General features: G+C 34.8%; 1 protein-coding gene across 1 annotated transcript; it reads left to right on the top strand.

Annotated features, from left to right (window-relative positions):
* The first annotated feature begins 17,463 nt into the window (after window positions 1–17,463).
* Window positions 17,464–18,452, top strand: LOC111370413. Its single transcript, XM_022992104.1, has one exon. The coding sequence runs from the start codon at window positions 17,534–17,536 to the stop codon at window positions 18,224–18,226; it is 693 nt and encodes a 230-aa protein (XP_022847872.1). The 5' UTR covers window positions 17,464–17,533; the 3' UTR covers window positions 18,227–18,452.
* Window positions 18,453–23,336: the final 4,884 nt, after the last annotated feature.

Below are 23,336 nucleotides of genomic sequence, written 5' to 3'. Positions count from 1 at the left end.
TTCGTTTTCAATTCAATTCAATTTTATATTTACAATCAAACGGACCCTTATTTCAAAACTTGCACACACAAGTTTTACTCTTTTCATTAGTCTTGTTCAATTAAATATAAGAGCGTATCTCTCTTTCAAATAAATATATAAATAAAATAAAAATAAATTTCATTAATATATTTTTGAACGAAACCGCCTTTGATGAATATTTGCAATAACAATAAAATTAGAATCAACATCTTTCATTTTAAAGATTGAAGACGAACTTCTTATACACTCTATAAATTGAGAATCACTTACTTATTTTTTTTCAAAGTTTTAATATAATCTAAAGACTAATGAGATAAAGGCTATGAGCCTCCGAGTAATAAAAATTTGCGAGGCTTGAAAAGGAAAGTAATTCATATATACACACACCATGCGGGAATCAGTTTAGGTCCTAAAACAAAGCATGTACATTGTCATTGCTTATTCATAGTCATGTATATATGGAAAACAAATTAATAGGAATTGGTGGTGGCTGACCGAGATGATTGAAGGAGATCCCTGACTTTGTGCCCTGATTGACTTTCATTCTTTAACAACTCGTCTAAAGTTTGAAGTATATGTTAATAATTCCTAACTTGCCAAGTAAAGTCAAAAAATGTGAAGAACTCAACAACTTTGTGAAAATGTCTGCTATCTAGTGTGATGTGGATATACGAGTCATTTTGACCATTCCTTCTTGAACCTTCTCCCGTATAAGATGACAATCAATTTCTATATGTTTTGTTCGCTCGTGAAAAACTAGGTTTGAAGCAATATATAGTGCCGCTTGATTGTCACAATATAGATTGGCAGGAAGTGAGTGTTGGATGCCCAAATCTTGTAGGATGTATTTTAACCAAGTAATCTCACAAGAAGTTGCAGCAACGGATCGGTACTTAGTTTCTGCGCTAGATTGTGATATCATAGTTTTCTTCTTGGTTTTCCAGGAAATTAATGAACTTCTAAGAAATATGCAATACCTGGTGACAGATCGCCGAGTATCATGACTTTTAGTCCAATCTACGTCACAAAAGGCATTTAATTGGATTTACTTTCTGTAGGAATAAAAATTCCTTGACCTGGTGTTTGCTTTACATAACGTAATACACAATAACCTGCTTCCAAGTGTGGAACTTGTGGTTTGTCCATAAATTGGCTTAGAACATGGTCCACATATGCTAAATAAGGTCGTGTGGTAGCCAAGTAAATTAGTTGTCCAACAATCCTTCGATACGAAGAAGGATTACTAATATAGTTGCCATCAAACTTACTAAGGGACAAGTTCTGCTCCATGAGAAAAGCGACTGGTTTGGCCCTTAGATAACCAACATCTTTGAGAATTTCGAGAACAATGCCTTTGATAGATCGTGCAACTTCTATTCTTGGAAAATATTTCAATTGCCCAATGTCCTTCAATTTAAATTGATCTCTTAAAAATGACTTGGTATCTTCAATGTTTTGTAGATTATTTCCCGCTAGGATGACGTCATCTACGTAAATGAGGAGAGCAGTGAATTTACCATCTTCGGATCGGACAAACAAGGAATAGTCGACCTTTGATTTTTTGAATTTGGCTCGTTCGAGGGTTGTGGAGAGTTTAATAAACTATTGGCGAGATGCTAGTTTGAGACCATACGATGATTTGTGAAGCTTGAAAACTCTTGTCTCTCCCTTTCGTCCGAAACTAGAAGGTAAAATCATGTAGACATCTTCATCAAGATTTCCATGCAAGAAAGCATTGTTGACGTCAAGTTGGTGAAGGTGCCAATGTTGGGTTGAGGCCACAATAAGGAGGAGGCAAACAGTCACAAACTTTGCAACCGGAGCAAAAGTCTCACTATAATCTAATCCTTTTATTTGATTGTATCCTTTGACTACCGACCTAGCCTTATAACACTCGACAGTACCATTGGGTTTGAAGTTGATCTTGTATACCCATTTACAGCCAATCAGCTTCTTCACTGGAGGAAGTGTCTAAAGGGACCATGTTCCATTAGCCTTAAGTGCAGCAAGTTCTTGTTGCATAGCTAGGCACCATTTGGGGATCATGAACTGCCTATTCCAAAGATGTTGGTTCTTTGGTGAAAGCATGGTCTTGGGTGATAACTTATCATATGCAAGGACATCAGATAAGGAATAAGGAATGCCTGTTTCTGTAACCATTGTCGGGTTAGATGATGGAATGTTCCTTGAAGGAAGAGAAACACCAACATGATATTCTCGAAGATAACTAGGCGTTGCTGTTGTTCGTGTCAATCGTGAGGCAGGAATTTGTGGTTCATGGGACGTAGCTGGAGAGTGTTGAGTAGTGGAAGGAATAGTAGACGAAGTAATAATAGAGGATATAGTTTTAGTGACAGAGTTTGAAGCAGAAGTTTCTTGAGAGATAATCTGATGGAATTGGTTCAGCATTGAATTGTGGAGAAAAGGATGGAGTGGGGTTGTCATCATCATATGTTGGCGGTTGTGTTAGAGGAATGTATGGCGGAAGAGGAAAAAGGAAAAACATTCTCATGAAACAAAACATCACGTGAGATAAAAACTTTACCAGTTGAGCGATCATAAAGTCTGTACCCCTTTTGACCATATGCATAGCCTAAGAAGGGATATTGTGTAGCTCTTGCATCAAACTTTGAGGGGGTGATGATGGTGTTTTGAGGCAAAACACAAGCATCAAAAAACTCGCAAATGGTCGTATGTTGGATTTCTGTGAAAAAGCATCTCAAAGGTGTTTTTGTTGGAAAAATGAGTAAATGGGTCACTTTTGGCATAAGTTTGAGTGGGACCCGTTGGTCCGATTTGAAAGATCAAAGTTGATCAGCGTTCTCCTCCGTGAGAGCATCGAAACTATATATTTACTTGCCAAAATTGAGTAACGGATGAATGAGAAATTGGAGCTCAAATTTGGCCATTGAAAGATGGTTTATGTGGAAAAAGTAACATTTGTCTCACATAGGAAAATGAAGAAAGCATGAACCACTTTATATATGTCTATACTTTGGAATGGTGTAATCATGTGTAACATAGAGGCTCTCTCCACGTGCGCGCGCAGGGGGTACAAATCTCGGACCGAAATAGCCTTCGGACCTTGAACTTGGGTGCGGGCGCGACCTGCGGACCGAACAAGGCAAAATTCGCTCCTTCGGAGAGCCCACATTTTACAATTTTTTGGCTTTCTCGAATGACTTTTGAGTTTCTGAAACTGCAAAAACTCCAATGGACTCCCAATGGTCACAGTGTTAATGGGCAGTAACTCCAATGGACTCCCAATGGTCACGATGTTAATAGGCAGTATGCCTATAAAAGGCTCATTCTCCAGCAATCTAACATACTCGAAAATCTCACCTACATTCCTGCATACACAGTTTCTTCTTTTCTGCATTCCTTGTCCAGTAAGATCTTGTTCTTGTGGTGATATTGTTCGAATACTAGATCAGTTCGCCATAGTAGTATCTGCGGTGCTCAGATTCTACTATATACCGTTGTATCCTGGGAAACAGATGCTCGGATTAAAACTCAAGCACGTACGGTGAGAGAGCAAATCTATTTTAAGGACACTGTGTTTACACAGGCCTCGGGTTAAAAGTTTATATGAAGTTACAAGCACGTCGTTAATTTTTTTGTTGTCTGAAATTTCTGTTAATTTTCAGCTTTCCCGTTTAGATTTATTAAATTAACGTGTTTTACATAACTTAATATAATTTAGTTCTAAATTAGATTAATATATTGTGGTTTATGATAATTTAGTTTATTGTGTAATTAACTAATATTATAAACCAATATGAGAATAGCCGGTATTTAATCTTATTGTCTGCGTAAAATCAAGTTTGTGCAAATCCGGTATACAATCTGTGCATATACGGTATATTGCGTATACGGTAAGTGCAATTTCGGTATCTAAAATACATATACGGTACCCGTAAATTCGGTATCATTCCACCAACATAATTTCCAACAGTTTTTCCTTTTAGGAGAAGTATAGGTGTTCGGTTAATGAGATAGGTATCAGTTAAAATGGCATCTCTCCAAAACTTCTTGGGAAGATTGGCTTCAAATAGCAAAGCTCGGGGCTCATTTAGGAAGTGGTGATGTTTTCACTTCACTACTCCATTTTGTTGTGGAGTAGAGACACAATTGGTTTGTTGAGTGATCCCTTTATCTAAATAAAATTTTCTCATTGTAAATTCAAGGCCATTATCAATGCTAAGAATTTTGACTTTCAAGGAAATTTGCGTCTCAATTAAATTGATAAATGAGGTTATGTATTTAGAGGCATCAGAATTATAATACATCAAATAAAATCATTGACATCGAGCGTAATCATCCACAATAGAAAGAAAATATTGTGCCCCACTGATTGCGGGAACATGGTATTCTCCTCAAATATCAACATGAATTAATTCAAAAGGTGTACAAGTATGAATTAAACTTAATGAAAATTTAGAACGAGTCTGTTTGGCTAATGGGCAAATTAAACAATCAAACATTTCAAAATTTTATGTTTGTAGCTAAATGAGAAAGTGAACGCAGACTCTTATTTGAAAGGTGACCAAGGCGTTTATGCCAAAGTTGAGAGGTTGTTGCTATAGTGAGTTGCATCTGGTTTTCTACAGAGTATCAAGGTAGTAAAGTCCTCCTCGTTCAATTCCCTTCCCAATCATCCCCCCGGATCATTGGTCTTGTAGCATACAAGTATTCTTAGTGAATGTGGCAAGACAATGGGATTCGGAAACAAGTTTGCTAACAGAGACCAGATATAATTTAAAGGAAAGAATACATAGTACATCATGTAATGTAAAATCAGCCACATGAATGCTGCCTATGTGTGCAATAGCCGCTAGTTTTCCATTGGGGAGATGAACAGTTCGATCGATAACACAAGATTTCGTGGTCAATAGATCAGTAGAGCAAACCATGTGATCGGTAGCTCCTGTGTCAAATATCCAACGAACTTCGTAGCCAATAATGGGATCACAGAATGTTATACATGAGAGATCACTTATAGCATATGCACTACTAACATGATTAGCCATGGATTTGAACTTGTTCTTATCGAGCATTGCCATGAAATTCTGGTATTGCTCTGCTGTGAGAGTGAAGGATGTGGAAGGTGTTGTTATATTGGCACATGATTCGCTTTGGAGAAATTATTCTTGCACTCTCGCCGATCAAACTTGTCACCTACAAAATTAATCCTTTGCAGCTTTCGACAAAAATCAACGGTGTGTCCTTGTGCATTGCAATAATCACATTTAAGGTGTGATCGGCATGTCTTTGAGGTGTGCCCAACTGTGTCACATTTTCGACATTTTGAATGAGGTTTTAGGTATGTAGGTTCTCTTAGAGATTTGTGTATCATTTTCTACAGCAAAGGCTGCGGCTTCTAGCTGCAATGTGCTTTCCTTTGACATTCCTCGATGTTTTTCGTCTTGAAGGATGAAAGAGTGGGTTTTGTTGGTTGTAGGTGGATCCATAAGCAATATTTATCCACCAACAGCGGCATACATGTCATTGAGCCCCATGAGAAATTTGATAGTCTTCTGCCTTTGCTGAAATTGCAAAACTTCCTTCACAGTCGCACAGGTGCAGGTTGGGATAGTACACAATGCATCACGTTCATCCCAGAGGCCCTTCAGTTTGGTATAACTAGCACCAATGGTCATGTTTTCCTGTTTGCAGTTATGAATGGCTTTTTCAACATAGAAAAGATTAACACCGTTAGTGCATGAAAAAGGTTCTTTTTAGTCAACCCAAATTTCATGAGCACTTTCATTGTATATTATACTTGCTCCAATCTCTTGTGAGATTGAATTAAATAGCCATGCCTTTACAAGATTGTTGCAACGCCTCCATCGTTGGAGTTCTGTGGTGGACGTTGTTGGTGGCTATTGAATAATGCCGGTGACGAAGCCTTCTTTATTTTTGATCTGAGAGCCATGAGTATGGCATGACTCCAGGTACTGTAGTTTTCTTCATTCAGTAGTTATGCAACAAGTACGAGCCCTGGTTGATCACAGTGATGAAGGTAAAAAGGATAATTTGAATTGTAGTATTCATTGGCCTCAGGCTTGGCTGAGTTTTAGATAAATTGATTATCTTTTCTGCCATGTTCGTTGGCAGCAGTGCTTGGGAAGGGAAAGGAAATAAGATTCATAATTATTGTGGCTCTGATACCATGAAAAGAAAAGTAATTCTTATGTCTTTCATTGAAAAAGCATAAGATATATATGCACCATACGGGAATCAATTCAGGTCCTATATCAAAGCATATACATTGTCATTGCCTATTTGTACTCCTGAATAGATGGAAAACAGATTAATAGGAATTGATGGCGATAGACCGAGATGATTGAAGGAGATCCCTGACTTTGTGCCCTGATTGACTTTTCATTCTTTAACAAGGCTTAGCATATTTATCTGTGTAAAAGCTCAACCAACTTCTCGTGAAGTGTTTAAAATGTTGAAACTATTGTACAAAATTTAACATCTTTCATTTATATGTACATATGTGTATATATATATATATGTTACACACACACACACATATGTATATATGTGCGTGTGCGTGTGTGTATCAACACATAAAGATTTGAACACTGTTGAACTACATGAATTAAGACGGAATTTCAAATCTTAATATAGATATACATGAACAAAAACCATTTTTTATTAAGGTTCATCATTCCACTCCAACAATTTGAACTATATTCACATTATCTCACCAAAATAAATAATGCTATTTAACTAGAATGATGATCATCAAAAATCAATTTGGTCACGATCATCTCTCTAAATGAATATTGTTACTCAAATATATCTAAATTTTGGGGTGAAAAAAAATAAAGTCTTAATTTATGAGTTTTGAGCACACTATAAAAATTACGTTGAACTACATTTACTAGTGTTTCAACTTCCCATTTTTACCAGGAAAAACTATCATGCGAACTCAACCTCCCTCTCAGGCAAAGTCTTAACACGCGAAGACGATAAAAGGATCACAATAGAAAAAGTGAAATATCCCTTTTATGGCTACAAAAATCATCATACAAACATATGTGAGTAAACCCGACAAACGTTACTTCTAAACAACAATGCATAAATGAAATTAGTTATTAATCCACCACTAATATCGCCACTTGTCATATTTCAGAATTACCTAAAAGGGATTCGAAATTCTAATATTTCCCTCCCAAATAATTATTTAACCTTTTGCTTCAGTTTAAGCATCGAAATCACTGTGTTTAAGCGGAGAAAGCCTTGGTTATGTGAGAAATTTGTTTATTAGAATTCTAACACCAACAAAATGGCATCGTACATGGAGAATTTGAATAGAGAAAACCACAAATCTACACATTAAAGTTAGGAAGTCTCTGTAACCTGCAAAAATGAGTCATGTAAAAGAATATCTGGAGCGGATAAAGGCACTAGAGGTCGGGAATAACAAGGTTAGTTAGGATCTAGTCCATGCAAGTGCAAGCTTAAAATAATAGCAAGAAAATGAAAAAAATGAGATTGGAAAAGAATCTCTCTCCCACCTAACATCGCATCATATGAAAGAAGAAAATAGCTACAGATGCCATACAGAAAATGACTGAAGATCTGAAAGCATTAACAGCAAAACATCTTGCTTTAAGCATGAAAATAAGGAATTTGAAAGGCAGGCCAACCAAACGAAATACAATGTCAGAAACCTTTAGAAAGGCTGGTAAACCACAACCTCTAACCTCTTCGATTAAATATATAGAATTTAAAAGTGAAAATAAAAATCTTGAAGAGGAAATAGTAGTTATCTGGCAACAATAGCTGGGGAATGTTTTCACCATATGCTCCTAAACAGTGGAAGTCAAAGGAGCATTTGTATGAAGAATATTTTGATCAAATGTAGAAGTATAATCCCACGATTCATGTGTTGGAGCCTCACCAATTTACCAAAGACGGCCTAGTTCCTCGCAGACAGGCCACTTTGCTAGTGAAAAGAAGAGAGTAACCCCAGGCATACCAGGGATATATGGATTTCAGTATCATAAAGGAAAAATCCGCATATAACAAAATCTTTGGGCAACCTTTCCTAAAACAAGCGACTATTATTATTTTCCTCCGTCAAATGTATGACCATTTTTTACAAATAAGATTAAAAAGTTCTTAAACGCTAATTAGAAAATCTTATATAGGAATCATGAACAGAACGTGGAAAGGAAAGTCATCAATGCTCCCAAAAGGAACATAATCGCTATAGCTAAAACGACTAATCTCGAGAATAAACTTGAGATCAATGATTCAATCAATCCTTTCATATTTACTGCATGTTCAGAGCAACTTTAGTCGAAGAACTGGAAAATTTCTTCATCAGCTCTAAGGACACAAGTAAGGCCCTAAAAATAAGTAAAGAATTGAGGAACCTATGAAAGGTTTACTAAAAACTTCCTGATGGTAAACCTAGATACATTCACTGGATGCATGCTTACATGGTGGGAATAAATCCTAAGGTAGCATGTCATGCCCTGAAAATTGACCCCGAATAAAACCCAAAATGCAAATGAGGATATGCCAATGAGCGCTAAGATATATGATGCACTAAAAAATGAGATAGATAGAATGTTAGAAAATAGATTTATCTGCAAATCTTAGTATCCCATTTAGGTATGTAACTTGGTATTAGTACCAAAAAGCAACAAAAAATAGCGAACGTGAAAGGACTTCACTGACTTAAATAAAGCATGTCCAAAAGACATATTCGCTTTCTACAAGTGATTGATGGTAGATGCAACCACAATACATGAGTTATTAAGTTTCATGGATGCCTGTTTGGGATTTAAAAAAATCCTTATGTATGTGCCAAAGGATGAAAACATAGCCTTAGTAACAGATTGAGAATTTTATTATTATAAGCTGAAGCCATTTGGGGTAAAAAATGCGGAGCCAATTGCCAAATGCTGGTAAACAAAATATCTACTGACCAATTAGGAAAAAAAAAAAAAACGATGGAAGTATACATAGATGATATGCTCATCAAAAGCCTCTAAACCGAAAGCCATTTAAAAGATTTGGAGAAAGCCTTCAATTTATTACGAATATATAATGAAACTCAATTCGCTAAAATATGTCCTTGGAGTAAAATCTGGAAAATTCCTAATGTACATGGTCAATCAACAGGGCATCGATGCAAACCTTAACAAAATCTCACTTATTAAAAAGCAATCCCTAACGAAGCCAAAAGAAGTACAAAGCCTAAGATGAAGGGTTTCAGCTCTAATTAGATTTATATCATGTACAATGGACAAATGTTTTCCTTTATTTTAGGTGTTGAAAGGTGGAAAGAAGTTTGAATGGGAGAAATAATGTAAACAAGCATTCCAAGCTCTGAAAGAGTACCTAGGAAAAGTGCCACTACTAACTAAACCCGTAAATAAGGAGAGGATATCTAGCAATGTCTAAAGTGGAAGTTAGTTCTATCTTGGTAAAATAAAAAATGCAGCAATAGTTACCAATTTACTGCATAAGTAAAGTTATACAAAGAGTAGAAATAAGCTATTCAGATATGAAAAAGCTAGTTTGGCCTTAATCATAGTCTCATGAAAGTTGTAGCCATACTTCCAGGGCCACACTATCGAAGTATTAACCAACTTACTATGCAACAAGTTTTGCAAAGAAAAAAAAAAGGAAAAAGAAAAAGAAACTTGATTTATCAAGAAGATTAATAAAGTGGCAATATAATTGGGACAATTTGAAATAAATTATTAAGGGAGATCTGTAATCAAGGCACCGCCATTGGCAGATTTTATAGGAGAACCGTCAAATATTCCTAATCTTGAGGAGGAGCCTGAAATAGGAATATGGAAATTATTTGTAGATGGATCATTAAGATATACTGGCTTCAGAGTAAGTACAGTCTTGATAGCTTGGAGAAGCATAAAATGAACTATTCAGTAAGGTTCATATTTAAAGCAACCAATAATATGGTCGAGTATGAAGCCTTATTGGTCGGACTATGACTGGCGAAAGAAATGTAAGCTAGAAGTATATAAGTAAAACTTAGGTGAATGAAAATTTGACAACCAATGACAAAATGATGGCCGCTTACCTTGTAGAAGTTTGAAGTTATCTCAACATTTCAACAAATTTGTACTTTCACAAATTCCTACCGAGGAAAATGAATATGAAGATGCATTGTTAAATTTGCAAGTACAAAATATACAGTCTTATTCGAGATAGTACCTCGTAGAATTGTTTCCAAAAACGTCAATTAGCCAAAAAAGGGAGGAAACCCTATGGATATAGGATAAACCCTCATAGTTCAATAAAGCTTTTTTAAAGAATTGAGCGCTTCCTGAAGATAAAAGGAAGCATAAAAGTTACAAATAAGAGCTGCAAGATATGCGCTAAAAGGTGATATTTTATTCAAGCAAGAATACAATCTTCCTCCACTTAAATGCATAAATGAGGACTAGACAACCGATTTAATGAAATAAATACATTAGGGTATATGCGAAAACCATGCTAGCAAACATTTCCTAGTAAAAAAGGCCCTAAAACAAGTTTACTATTGGACCAAATATGAGAAAAGATGCAATGAATTTTGCAAAAAAGTGTGAAAAGTCCCAAAAATTCACACCCATACCATGATAACCTATACAAAAACTGGTAACCAATAGTGATCCTTGGCCCTTTGCAAAATGGGCATGGACTTTGTTGGACCTTTACCCAGAGGAAGGTCAAATCTGAGATTCATAATCATGGCAGTGGATATTTCATGAAGTGGGTAGAAGCAGAACCTCTCATAAATATCATTGAAGCTAATACTTGCAAAGTCATACGTATAAACATAATCCGTCGACTTGGAATATCGAATTCTATAACCTTAGATACTGGTACATAATTTGAAGGAAAAGAGTTGAATGAAATGTGCGATGAATTAGGGATTTGTAGGCACTTTTCCATTCCATTTTGTCCATAGGGAAATGGGCAAGTAGAGGCAATGAATAAGACGCTGAAAAACATCTTAAAAAAAGAAATTAGACAATGTGAAGGGTTATGGGTTGAAGAACTACTACAAATTCTATGGTCCTATCACACCACTACGAAAATCAAAAACCCCTTTCTCCCTAATGTATGGGATGGAAGCCATGGTGCCAGTCAAAACCGATTTCAGTTCATTGTGATGAATAGGATATGACGAAGAACAAAATGAAGAAGCCATAAAAGCGAACTTAGACCTCATAAAAGAATGAGAAATGATTCTCAGGTTAAGCTCACCATATCAAAAAAGGATGAAAAGATATTTCAATTACAAGGTTCACAAGAATACTAAAGAAAGTGTTTGTCCTAGATAGAAAAAATAAGCTTTAGTTAGCAAGATCTAAACTGGAAAAGGACCATAAACAACAATCGAAATTGTTGAATTAGGAACATACAAATACGTTGGAAAGGATAACGAATCTTTTAAACATCCTTAGAATGTCATGTATTCGACAAAATATTATCCATGATGAAATGCAAATAGGATCATTAATCATTCCTACTAAAATGTGATAAAGATTGGTTGGATATTTATAAGTCTACAATAAACTAAACATAAGAAACATAAAGTTCTTATTGATATAAAAAAATGTTACGAAACAAACCTGATACAAGACTGCTTTTGTATCTTTCGCCTCTATTTTCTTTTTTGGGGGGAGGGGGATTTTACATAGAGTACCAGAGTGGATTTGACTCACTGCTTTTTTTTACTCTTGCTCTTTCTTTATCCGAGAGATGATTCCCAAAGAAACAAAAAACAAATAGGTATGGAAGCTATAATTGCAAACCAAATCCACTTTAGGTTTACTGGTAATATATGATCAACTTCCTTTCGTAGTACCCTACCGCCAGGGGAAAGAGGGTTGAGGGTTGAAACGAACGTATAACAAGAATTCTTGGAATGCCATGGGACTTCTTGATTGGAAGATTTGGTTCATCCGACATGTACACGTCATGGACATCCTGCCTTTCTATGTTCTATAGACTTGTGACCTGTACTGATGAGAATTTGACTCCACGAGAAATTGAACAAAAAGCCGCCAAATTGGCCATCCAATTGAGCGCTTCTAGCATATTTTTTCACAGTAGCAGGATCACTATAACTGACTCCATTGAGTTCGTCGCTGTAGAACTCAATAGTTACACCTACCTGTTCAACACTATACTTTGATTACAAATTAAGATCTACTCCGCATATCAGGTGTCAATAATCACAAAGGTCGATTGAATCAAAAGATGAGGGGCAAACCGAAAGCATTTTGGTGGAATCAAAATTGGCGAAATGGCATGTGATTGATAGCTCATGGTACATTAGCTAGTCAGATACAACACCTTTCCACCACAGGCGATCCTCACTCATATGCATAAATGTGAAATATGCAAAACTATGACAAATTTGCCCTCTTCTGAGTCATTTAATGCCAACTCTTGAAATGTATGCACCTTTACTAGAGTCGTAAATCCTCGACTAAAGTATGACAGATGAAATGTTAGAATAATCCCAAAATATAGTTCAATAATATAAGACACTAACGTAGAACAAAGAGAGATTTGTCCCAAAAAATGTGGGAAATAGGGATGGAAGAATGTTAATGATATTTTTAACGATTCTTGTAAAAAAGAGAAAATCCACCAGAATTAGTAACAAAGAAAATAATAACATATATCTTTTTATAGTGGGTTAGAATGTATGCAGTTGATAGCATGACGTATATATAGCGTTCGAGAACACATCCCAACTAATGAATCCCAACGGATTCACTATCGCGCATAGAAAAGTCAAGCAATTTCAACCAATGAATCCAAAAAGACAGATAAATGTACAATAAAAAATAAGAGTGAATAATGTGGTCATTGAATGGAGTAAGTCAAAGAGACACTCCCCCTCACCATGCTTGAAGTTACTATCTAAGACTAAGAAACATTCCATCTAACTAGCCAAAAAAAAGAAAAAAAAAGTTCTTAATCCAAATATAAATAAACATGTTCGAACTTAGGGGACTATTTGTTGTCAACAAAACTATCCTGTGAACTTAACCCCCCTCTTAGGTGAAGTCTAAAATGCCAAGATGATAAACGGGTGGCAAGAGAGAGCGAACCATTCCCTTTTATAGCAGTAAAAACCAATATTTGAACATACGTGAGTAATCTCAAGAAACGTGACTTCTAAACTTTAAATGCATAAACAAAATTAGCTATCAATCCATCACTAAAAAGTCATCATTTGTCATATTTCAAAATGACTTAAAATCCCAAGAAAATATATAAATACTCCTGCTTTAGGTGAAAAAGGAATGCAGTTCAAATATCACACTTTCACATAGTCATTTCAACTCTTACTCTAGTTTCAATATCAAAACCAGTGAATCTAGGAGGAAAAAGCCCTGGTTAGGAGAAAAAAAAATATTTATCGAAATTCTACCATCAACATCCACAATATTATATTACTGTTTTTATCTCCCAAAAAGAAATCAATAATATCTTCCCATGGAGCATGCTCATAAGATTTAAATGACTCGTATAAAAACACTTTAGTAACAAGTAAATTACCAATAAATATAAAAGTGCATTTGATTGCTAATATTTTTCATGAAAAATGTCATTTTCCATCCATATTCTTACTTTTGTACTGTTTGTTCAATATTTTTTATGCAGAAAATATTTTTCTACTTTTGGTTACTTGATCATATTTTTTTTGAAAACAAGAAAAATATTTTCTTTAGAAAAAGTATGTTTTTATTTTCTAACTAATATACTCTCTCCATCTCTCTTATCTACTCTCCCTCTTCTCTAGTGATGCCAATTGGGCTTGCCAACTTGGACCGCTTGTAACTCGGCCCCAAAAAAGCCCGAGTTGGCCAGGCTTGAGGTTTGGAGGCACTGAGCCAAGGCTTAGGTCGAGCCCTATTTCGAGTTGGCTCAAGGTCGAGCCAGCCTGTTTAAATAATTAAAAAAAAGATAGCCACGAAAAAAAAAATTCAATCTATAAAGCTGCCTTAATCGATAGCAAATCTGTTGCCAACACAGCTGCCTCAACTGACAGCTAATCTGTTTCCTTTTAAATGAAGTTGCCAATTGAGGCAGCCTTAACCAATAGCTAATATGCTATCAATCGTTAGTTATATAGCTGCCTCAACAGGCAGCAACCGACAACTAATCTGTTATTGATCGTTAGTTATATAGCCGTCTCAACTAGGGATTGACAAAACTCTCGAACCGAACCGACTAAACCAAATCCGATGGTTCTTCTCAAGTTAAATACTTGAACGGATGTTTGAATCAAGAACCGACGGGTATGGTTCGGTTTTCGGTTCTAGGCCAAGACCCGAAAAACCGAATAAGAATCGAATCTCCGTAATTTTTTTAATTAATTTATTTTAAATAAGTAAATTTGTTAACTAGTTAATTTAGTTCAAACCACAAAATATGATTTTCCTATTTCTAATTTTCAGTTCAAAGTCAATTTAATTAAATTGACTTCAATTTTATCCAAATCTGTTATTCTACTGTAGTGTCATTTCTATCAGAAAAAATCGAATTAAAGCTCTACAGCATTTCTTTTAATTATTTTGAGCTCGCTATCTTTCTCTTTCTGTGATTTTAATAATCAAATTTATGAAGAATTCAACAAAGAGAGACGTGAAACATATAAGATTGAACAACGTTATTTTGTAAGAGCTAATATTGAACATACCATTAATTAAATTAACGTAACTTTGTATATATTAAAAAATTTAATTATAATACGGAACCAAATGGAACCGAACCCGAACGGTTCCGTAATTAAATTTGGACCCGACGGTTTCACTTACTAAATATCCGAAAATTTCGGGTCGGTTCGATTCTCGTTAGAACCGAACCGAATCGGACCATATCCAACCCTAGTCTCAACAGGCAGCTATGAAGCTACTTGTCGAGGTAACATTTATGCCGATTAACAGGCAGCTAAATAGCTGCCTTAAATTGGCACCTATTTAAAAAAATAAAAATGAAAACAAAAATCGAGTCAAAAGCTCGGGTAGAGACTTAATTTTTTGGCTGAGCTTTTGTTTGGTTTGGCTCGGGCTATTTTTAGCCTGAGCTAAGAGTTTCGGCTTGGCTCATTAACACTCCTACTCTCCACCATTTACCTACCAATAAAAAATGGACAATTATAATATTTTCAAGGTTAAAAATAAAATAAATCATACACATTTAATTGACAATTTCCATGTAAATAATTTATAGACAATTTAATTGCTTAGGATTTATTTTCTTTCTACGTAATTTCATGTTTGCAATCAAACGCACCCTAAAAGAAAACAAATTTTATGAAAGATAAATGCAGTATCTTTCGAAAGAAAATACCTTTTTTTGTTTTAAATTTTAAGGAAAATATTATTCAAAATGTTCATAGTTTTTCGAATATTACATTACGAAATTTTTTCTCAATTCTCGACGTAGTGACTCACAGTTTTAATGCGTTACTCATTTGATTAATCATTGCCCCAATCCTCAACTGGATAAAAGTCCAAGTTCGATGGATCTCTATCTTTGATTCTCATTTAAACAATGTTCTCAACTTTTATTTCATAAAATTTTTATTTGAGAAATTTACCTTCTACTTAAATAGCAAGATAGAATATATCAAAATAACAATTGTGCCTTTATTTTTAAATAAGTAAAAAATACAACAAAAATTTGAATAAAAAAGAAAAAATGAAATTCATCTTTCAATTACCTTAGGGATGGCAAAAATTTTCGTTATGTATTCCTCGAACTTGCCCCACCTTTCTAAAAAACCTTGATGGAAAGGGGAATGTCCACCCTGTTGCCATCAATAATCCCTCTACCCCAAATAATTGATATAATTGCAATGAAGGTCTCATACGAGGAGAACTAGAATGCTAGGTTTTTGATAGAAAAAGTTGTTTCAAAAATATTTCAGCAATTTTCGATTGTTATACAAGCCCTTTAACAAATGGTATTAGGAAATTTTTACCGTAAAAAATTGATCGCTATTTGATGGTGATGACAACGGCTACGCCGTCTCCATTGAAATTGTAGTAATTGTATTGATGGTAGGTTGGTTGAAGGATGAATTTCCTTTCCTCTTATTTTTTCATTTATTGTCGTATTTTTCGTTTGCTTAAAGATAATGACAAAATCAGGGGTAAAGCTCCCATATGGTGCCCGCATTGGACTTCGGGCCCATGCCCATTCCACATTTTTTTTGAGAGCCCCATATTTGGAATGCAATGGTGGGATGAACAATGGATAATTGGCACAAAACGTCCTTACCTTTCATTTTTGGACATTTTTGTCTCCACCTTCCACCTTTCTTTGTGTTGAACATCATTTTCATCCATTTTTGACAAATTTACCTCCTATACAAATAAAATAAAAAGAAAAGAAAAAATAGAGAACTAATTAGAATCACGGTCCCAAATATTTAAAAAATTACAAATTAGTTACAAATTTTCAAAAAATTACAAATTGCAACCATGCTGCCACTTTCGCACTGGCTTTATCACCATTTGCAGTGTTTCCGGCCATCGTGAAACACTCGACTTCGACATACTCAGCCCTAGTAAAATTGTTTTACTATAGATAGAATCCTAATTCTTAATAGAGGGGAAAAGACAGAACTTACAACCCAATAAGATAGGGACTGAACAGTTTGGCTGGTCGAAGAATGGTGAAGAACTTACAACCCAATAAAGTAGAGACTCCCCAATATCATTTGCCACTCCAAGAATGGTCAACTGCTGCTGGTTGAAGTTGAGAACTAATTTCAGTGAACGAGAGTATAGGCACTTATGGTTTCTATTTCTACCCAAATTGTAGCGCCTAAACCTACCCATGGTGGCTTGCTAACGACACCATTCTTTTTGGAAGAGTGTTTTTTTTTTCAAGGAATTCTTCTTGTTACTTAACTCAACACTGAAATAAAGGGTTTGCACATGAAGATTCTCCAAAAGGGTATAAACGAAAAATAGAGAGTGCCTATACTGTTCCTCTGTACTTTTTGAAGAGAGTGTCCCAAAATTTTACAATGGTTGCAATCAGTTCTCTATTTTTTTTTTGTTTTATTTGAATAGAAGGGTAAATTTGTCAAAAATAAATGAAAAGGACATTACCGCAAAGAAAGGTGAAAGGTAGGGGCGAAAATATCAAAATGAAATATAAGACCGTTTTCTACAATAAATTTGAATTTTGAAATAGTAAATTGATGGAGTATCTGTGGTTGGGAATATATATGTTATAAAACAAAGATTGAGAACAAGATTAATTCGAGGGTCAAAGGTTGAGGACCACTAGTGTAATTAACTAATATAAATTGAGATTTCATTTCGCTGGAAATTCAATTAGCGCGGTATTTTCTTCTGGGCGGCAACATTCCCGCCCAAATCTCAACACCCATGGAATCTACTATAAATCACACCAGAAAACCCACATTTCTTTGTCATTCACAGTCATATCACAAATTCACAAAATAGTTTATACACGTTCGGCAAGCATGGTTGTGGCTTTGGGTCCTGGAAAATTCTACGGAAGCAGCCTGCCGAGGCCGCGATTCTACACAGATGTAAAGCTGAACGATGAAAGGGTGGACCCACCGGCTACAGTCATGGATCCTTTAATCTCGTGGGCTGAGGAGGCTCACTGGTCCATGGGTGGACTCAGCTTCAAGCGCCACCGTCTCCAGGGCCGGATTGAGGGTAATGTGATCAAGCTCCGTGCTCAGCGTGAGATGAGCTTCAAGAAATCTCATAATTCTGCTGTGTCTCACCCTGAAAAGAGTAAAAATGGGAGAACGCCGTCGCCATCCCCGCCTCCGGCTCCGGTGGCAAATAAGAGGAGGCGTGTTGTCGGTTTGGTGGACGAGGATGAGGGCGAGAAAGAGGAGGGGTATGGATCTGGGAGAGAAATCAAGAGAGGGGCAGTGAGGAAGTTGGGTGATGATTTTGAGAGGGTAGCACGTGAGAGTGGGATGAGAAGCAAAAAAGCAAGTCCGGCAAAAAAAGTTACCGTCGGTGGCGGTGATGTCTTGACGGCAATGACAAGGAGTAAGAAGAAGGAGGTTATGAATGAAGAAAAGGCTAAGAAGGGGAAAAAGCTGGTAAAGGGTGGAAAAAGTGTTGGTGCTGCGGTGGTGACTGCTGCCACTTCTGGGCTTAGAAGCTCGCCTCGTCTGGCGGCACGGGGTTGATTGATGTCAAAGTGTTTGATGAAATTCCTCAATAGGATGAAGCCGTAGGTCCGTAGATTATTCTGGGATTTATTTATATTTTGCTTGCAATTTTACTTTTTGTTCTTTTTCATTCTGAGATTCGTAATGCAAAATCATTGCAGCTAACTTTTGATGTAAATTGCTTGATTGGGAATGAAAGATTAATTTACTTCTGTGAACTGAAATATTATATTTTGGGATTGAATCTGTATTGTAATTTTTGGCTGATGATTGCAATCTAGAATTGGAGTTTTGAGTTCTTTAAGTAGATCTCTTTGCTTTCACTGTTTCTTTATTCTATAAAATACCACCAAATATTTGAAATAAAACTTCACGATTGACATCAACTAATTGATACAAAAATAAGGCTACAAATCAAAATGGAATTTCTAAATTTACTGTGAAGGATGTCCAGTATTTGAAGAACCAAAATCCTGTGTTCAAAACATTTGTTACAGATCTTAAGAGTGCGACTTAAAAAACCAATCCTTAAGAAGAATTTAGAAGGCGTTTGAGTGTCAATAATGTCATTTTTTAATTAAAATTTTTACTTTTGTATTATTTGGTTGATATTTTTTTACATGAAAAATATATATATATATTTTTTTACTTTTGGTAATGTGATCATATTTACTTTGAAAACAGAGAAAATATTTTTGTTTCTTTCTTGTGTACTCCCTCTATCTCCTACATACCACCAATAAAAAATGAATAAGTGTAATAATTTTTAAATTGAAAATAAAAATAATCAAATACGTTTAGGACCTGTCTGGAGGCAATTTTCCTCTGGTAAGTCGTAGATTTTTGACCTTTAGAGGTTGTAGGTGGGGAGGAGTGGTCAACTTCTGTAGCCCCAACAGTTGATTTTCAATTTTAATCCAAGGAAGAAACGACTCCAAACAAGCTCTTAAATGACAAGTTTCATGCAAATAATTTTTAGACAATTGAATTATTTAGAATTTATTTTTTTTCCATATAAATTCCATGTAATCAAAACACAACCTTAGAGTGAGATTTGAGTTGGAAGTATAACGATTTCGAGTCTTTTCTTTGATGCACTACAACGTGTGCTTTAGGCTTCTTAATTTTACGAAACAAGTTCGAAGAGAAGAATTGCATATCATTAAACAAGGAACAAGTGGGTCAAATTGCATATACACAAAAAGCTTATGAACTACAGCAATTTTGTAAGTTTTTCTAGCTAGGCAATTCTTGCTCGATAGATGTATTTCGTAGTTTTGAAACTCTCAAACCATAGGTAAGATAAGATGTATATCGTTTTTCAAAATCAATAAAAATGTGTAGAACAATGTGTTGTATGAAAAATAGAACCGGTGGCCCAAAAGTTGGCCTATGCGACCGCGTAGGCCAAGAGGACTAGTGGTCGCATAGGCATTTGCAGGGCCTAAAGGCCCTACCACTAGTAGTTTTATGTGGTTGCATAGGTTTGTTCTATGTGTTCTATATGGCCCCATAGAACAAACTTATAGTTGTTAATGGTCGCTGTTATTTGAAATTTTGGTGGTTTTTCATCTGCTTTTGGCACCACTTCGTGGAAGACTCATTGAAGCCTATAAATATGTGATTAAGGTTCATTATTACATATATGAAAAACTAATTTTGTGATCATAATTTCATTCTACAAAATAAAAGCTCTTTCTTAATACCATATTCATCCTTCTTCGCGTTGTCAAGTTTTTTGGGGATTTTACTTGGTGCTTGAGTGATTAATCTTTATCAATGCTTGATTAATCGTGCAAACTGATTGTCGCTAATTCCTTTAAGGACCAAATTTCAATCCGAGGAAAGAATATCATTTGAGGGCAACGATTACATGGTGGAGCCTTTTTCTTTAATTTCTTCTTGTTATTTGTTTTCGTTTCTTCTCCACTCCCTTCTTTTTGTGAAGAAATATTTTTAACAATCTCAAATGATATTTCTACAATGGAGAATGAAAGTACTATGGCGACGATCAAGTTAATGAATCTAGACCTTGTTCGTTTAGATCGTTTTGATAGCACTAACTTCACAAGATGGCAAGATAAATGGAAGTTCCTACTAACGACGTTGAAGATATTTTACATGATTTGGAATTGGCACCACTACGGGATTCAACAAATGGAAAAACGGATGCCATAAAAGCTGAAAGACAAAAACGTCAAGAAGATGAACTTATATGCCGTGTTCATATTCTCAATGCATTATCCGATCGACTGTATGATCTGTACACCAATACGTCCTTGACAAAAGAAATTTGGAATGCTTTGGAAAGCAAGTACAAAGTTGAAGAAGAAGGTACTAAGAAATTTTTAATTTTAAAGTACTTTGATTTTAAATTTCTTAAAAATATTCCCCTTCTTCCTTAAATTCATGAATTACAAGTCCTTGTCATCAAGTTGAAGGTGGTCTAAATTGAGATTTCGAAAACTTTTCAATTGGGAGTAATTATTGCAAAACTCCTCAGGACTTGGAAATGATATTGGAAAAAAATATGTATAGTTTCGAAGATTATTCTTTGGAACAATTACAGAAACTCGTTCGAATACGGGAAGAGTCTGGGGCAAGAGATAATAGCAACAATTTTTATGAAGGCACTTCAAAGGCTAATGCTGTGAAGAAGACTAAGCCTTCTAATAAATCCAATAAGAGAAAGCCTTCAAGGAATTTTAATAAGTTCAAGAAGTCCAAAGGTAGTTGTTTCGTATGTAGAAAACCTGGACATTATGCAAAAGAATGTAGGCACCATAAAAAAAAAATTCCAAAGAAAAAGTAAACTCCATCAAAGAAGATAACATTGTGCCTACCTTAAGTGAGACCAATGCTATTAAAGGAAAGTTTCTCGATCTGTGTTACAATACATATGTGATCGTACATGTATCATATGATAAAATCGTTGTTCAAAACATACTATGAAGTGGATGGAGAGCAAGAGATTCAAATGGGTAACGAAGTTCGATCCAAATTAATTGTAAAAGGAAATGTAGAAATCTTTTCTTTCGACAAGACCGCTAGATTATCCAATGTGTTACATGTTTCTAACATGAATTGGGATTTGGTTAGCTATAATCTCTTAGGAAAATTAGGCAAAAAAGGTGTTTATGAGTTGGGGTAAACTAGTATTATCCCTAAATGGAAAATTTGTTGTTAAAGGCTATTCTTGTGAAGAAATGATCAAGTTGTGTATAGTTGACAAATTGATTAATAATAATATTGATTTTGCTTATATTGTTGATTCATTTACGTTATGGCATGTCAGATTAAGTCACATAAGTAAAAGTACTATCAAAAGAATGTTAAAATGTGAATTAATATCATATAATGAGAATGATACATTTAAATGTAAAAAAATGCCTAGAATCTAAGATGACTAAGAAACTTTTCAAAGTGTAAAAAGAACTAATATATTAGAATTAATTCATACAGATATATGTGAGTCAAATGGCATGTTGACTAGAGATGGAAATAGGTATTTCATTACCTTTATAGAAGATTGTTCTAGATACACATATGTTTATTTGATGAAATATAAACATAAAGCTTTTGATATGTTTAAAGCATATAAAAGTGAAGTAGAAAATCACCAAAGTAAGGAAATAAAAATTAAGAAGTGACGGAGGAAGTGAATATTTTTCTAGTGACTAACTTTTTTCATGAACAACAAGGCATAATTCATCAATGTTCTACACCTAGGACATCCGAACAAAATGATTTGCCTGAAAAAAGTAGAACTTTAGTTGAAATGATATATGCTATGTTAATCGACTCTAAGTTGCCATTTAACTTGTGAAGTGAAGCATTATTGAGTGCATATAAAATATTAAAAATGATTCCTTATAAATTTACGAAGGTTTCTCCTTATGAATTATGGAAAGGGAAAAAACATAGCATTGGATACTTCAAAGTGCAGAGTTGTCTTGCTTATTGTAAGAATCCGAATCCTAATAAGACCAAGTTAGGTCCAAAAGGCATAAAATATACCTTTGTTGGATATGCTAGCAATAGAAAATCATATAGATTATTAAATTTGGAGACTAATGTAATTATTGAGTCTAGTGACATAGAGTTATTTGAGAATTCACTATTATCGGATAATGAATTAAGGAAAACTCTTAAAGAGATCTTAAACTCTAGTACAACACAAGGTGAAACATTTTCTAAAGATGTTAATGAATTTAATGAACCTTGAAGAAGTAAAAGAAGTCGAATTAAGAAGTCTTTAGGACTGGATGAAATCGACTCTCAACTCATTTCCATTTACTTGGTAGAGGGAATTGAGAAGAATATTGTAAGAACAATTGATTTTGTTCTACTAGTGAAAACCGATCCCAAAACTTATAAAGAAGCTATGACTTCTCGTGATAACATCTTTTAAAAAGATGAAATAAAAGATGAAATGGATTCAATTATGTCGAACAATACATGTGAACTTGACAATTTACCACACGGATCTAAACTTATTTGATATAAATGGGTGTTTAAGAGAAAGTATAATGTTGATGGCTCTCTTAATGTGTTTAAAGCTAGATTAGTAGCTAAAGGTTTCGACAAAAGGAAGGAATAAACTATTTTGATAGTTATGCACTGGTAGCTAGAATAACATCAAATAGGATATTATTTACATTTGTTTCGATGCATGACTTGTATATTCATCAAATGGATGTCAAGACGTCATTCCTGATGGGATGAGGAGGTTTACGTGGAACAACATGAAGGATTTTCTCTACTCGAAAATGAATATAAGGTATACAAGTTAGTGAAATCATTATACGGTTTGAAGCAAGCTCCTAAGAAATGGCATAAAAAATTTAACTTGCTATCGTATCATTTGGTTTTAAGCATAATAATATAGATAAATGTTTGTATTCTAAATTATGTGATATTTATTTGCCTATATGTTGATGATATTTTGATTATGAGTAATCACATGAATGGGATAGAAGAAACAAAGAGGTTTTTATCTTGGACATTTAAAATGAAGGATTTTGGACAAATGGATACAATTTTGGGTATCAAAGTTACTAAAACTAATGGGGTTATAATTTAAGTCAATCACATTATAATGAGAATGTGATAAATAAGTTCAAACATT

This window comes from Olea europaea, chromosome 21 (genome assembly GCF_002742605.1).
Source record: "Olea europaea var. sylvestris chromosome 21, O_europaea_v1, whole genome shotgun sequence".
In the NCBI taxonomy this organism is placed as follows: Eukaryota; Viridiplantae; Streptophyta; class Magnoliopsida; order Lamiales; family Oleaceae; genus Olea; species Olea europaea.
This window is presented reverse-complemented; position numbering and strand designations above follow the sequence as displayed.

Excerpts from the sequence above, each read along its gene's own strand:
- LOC111370413 (XM_022992104.1), top strand. The coding sequence starts at position 17,534 with ATGGTTGTGGCTTTGGGTCCTGGAAAATTCTACGGAAGCAGCCTGCCG.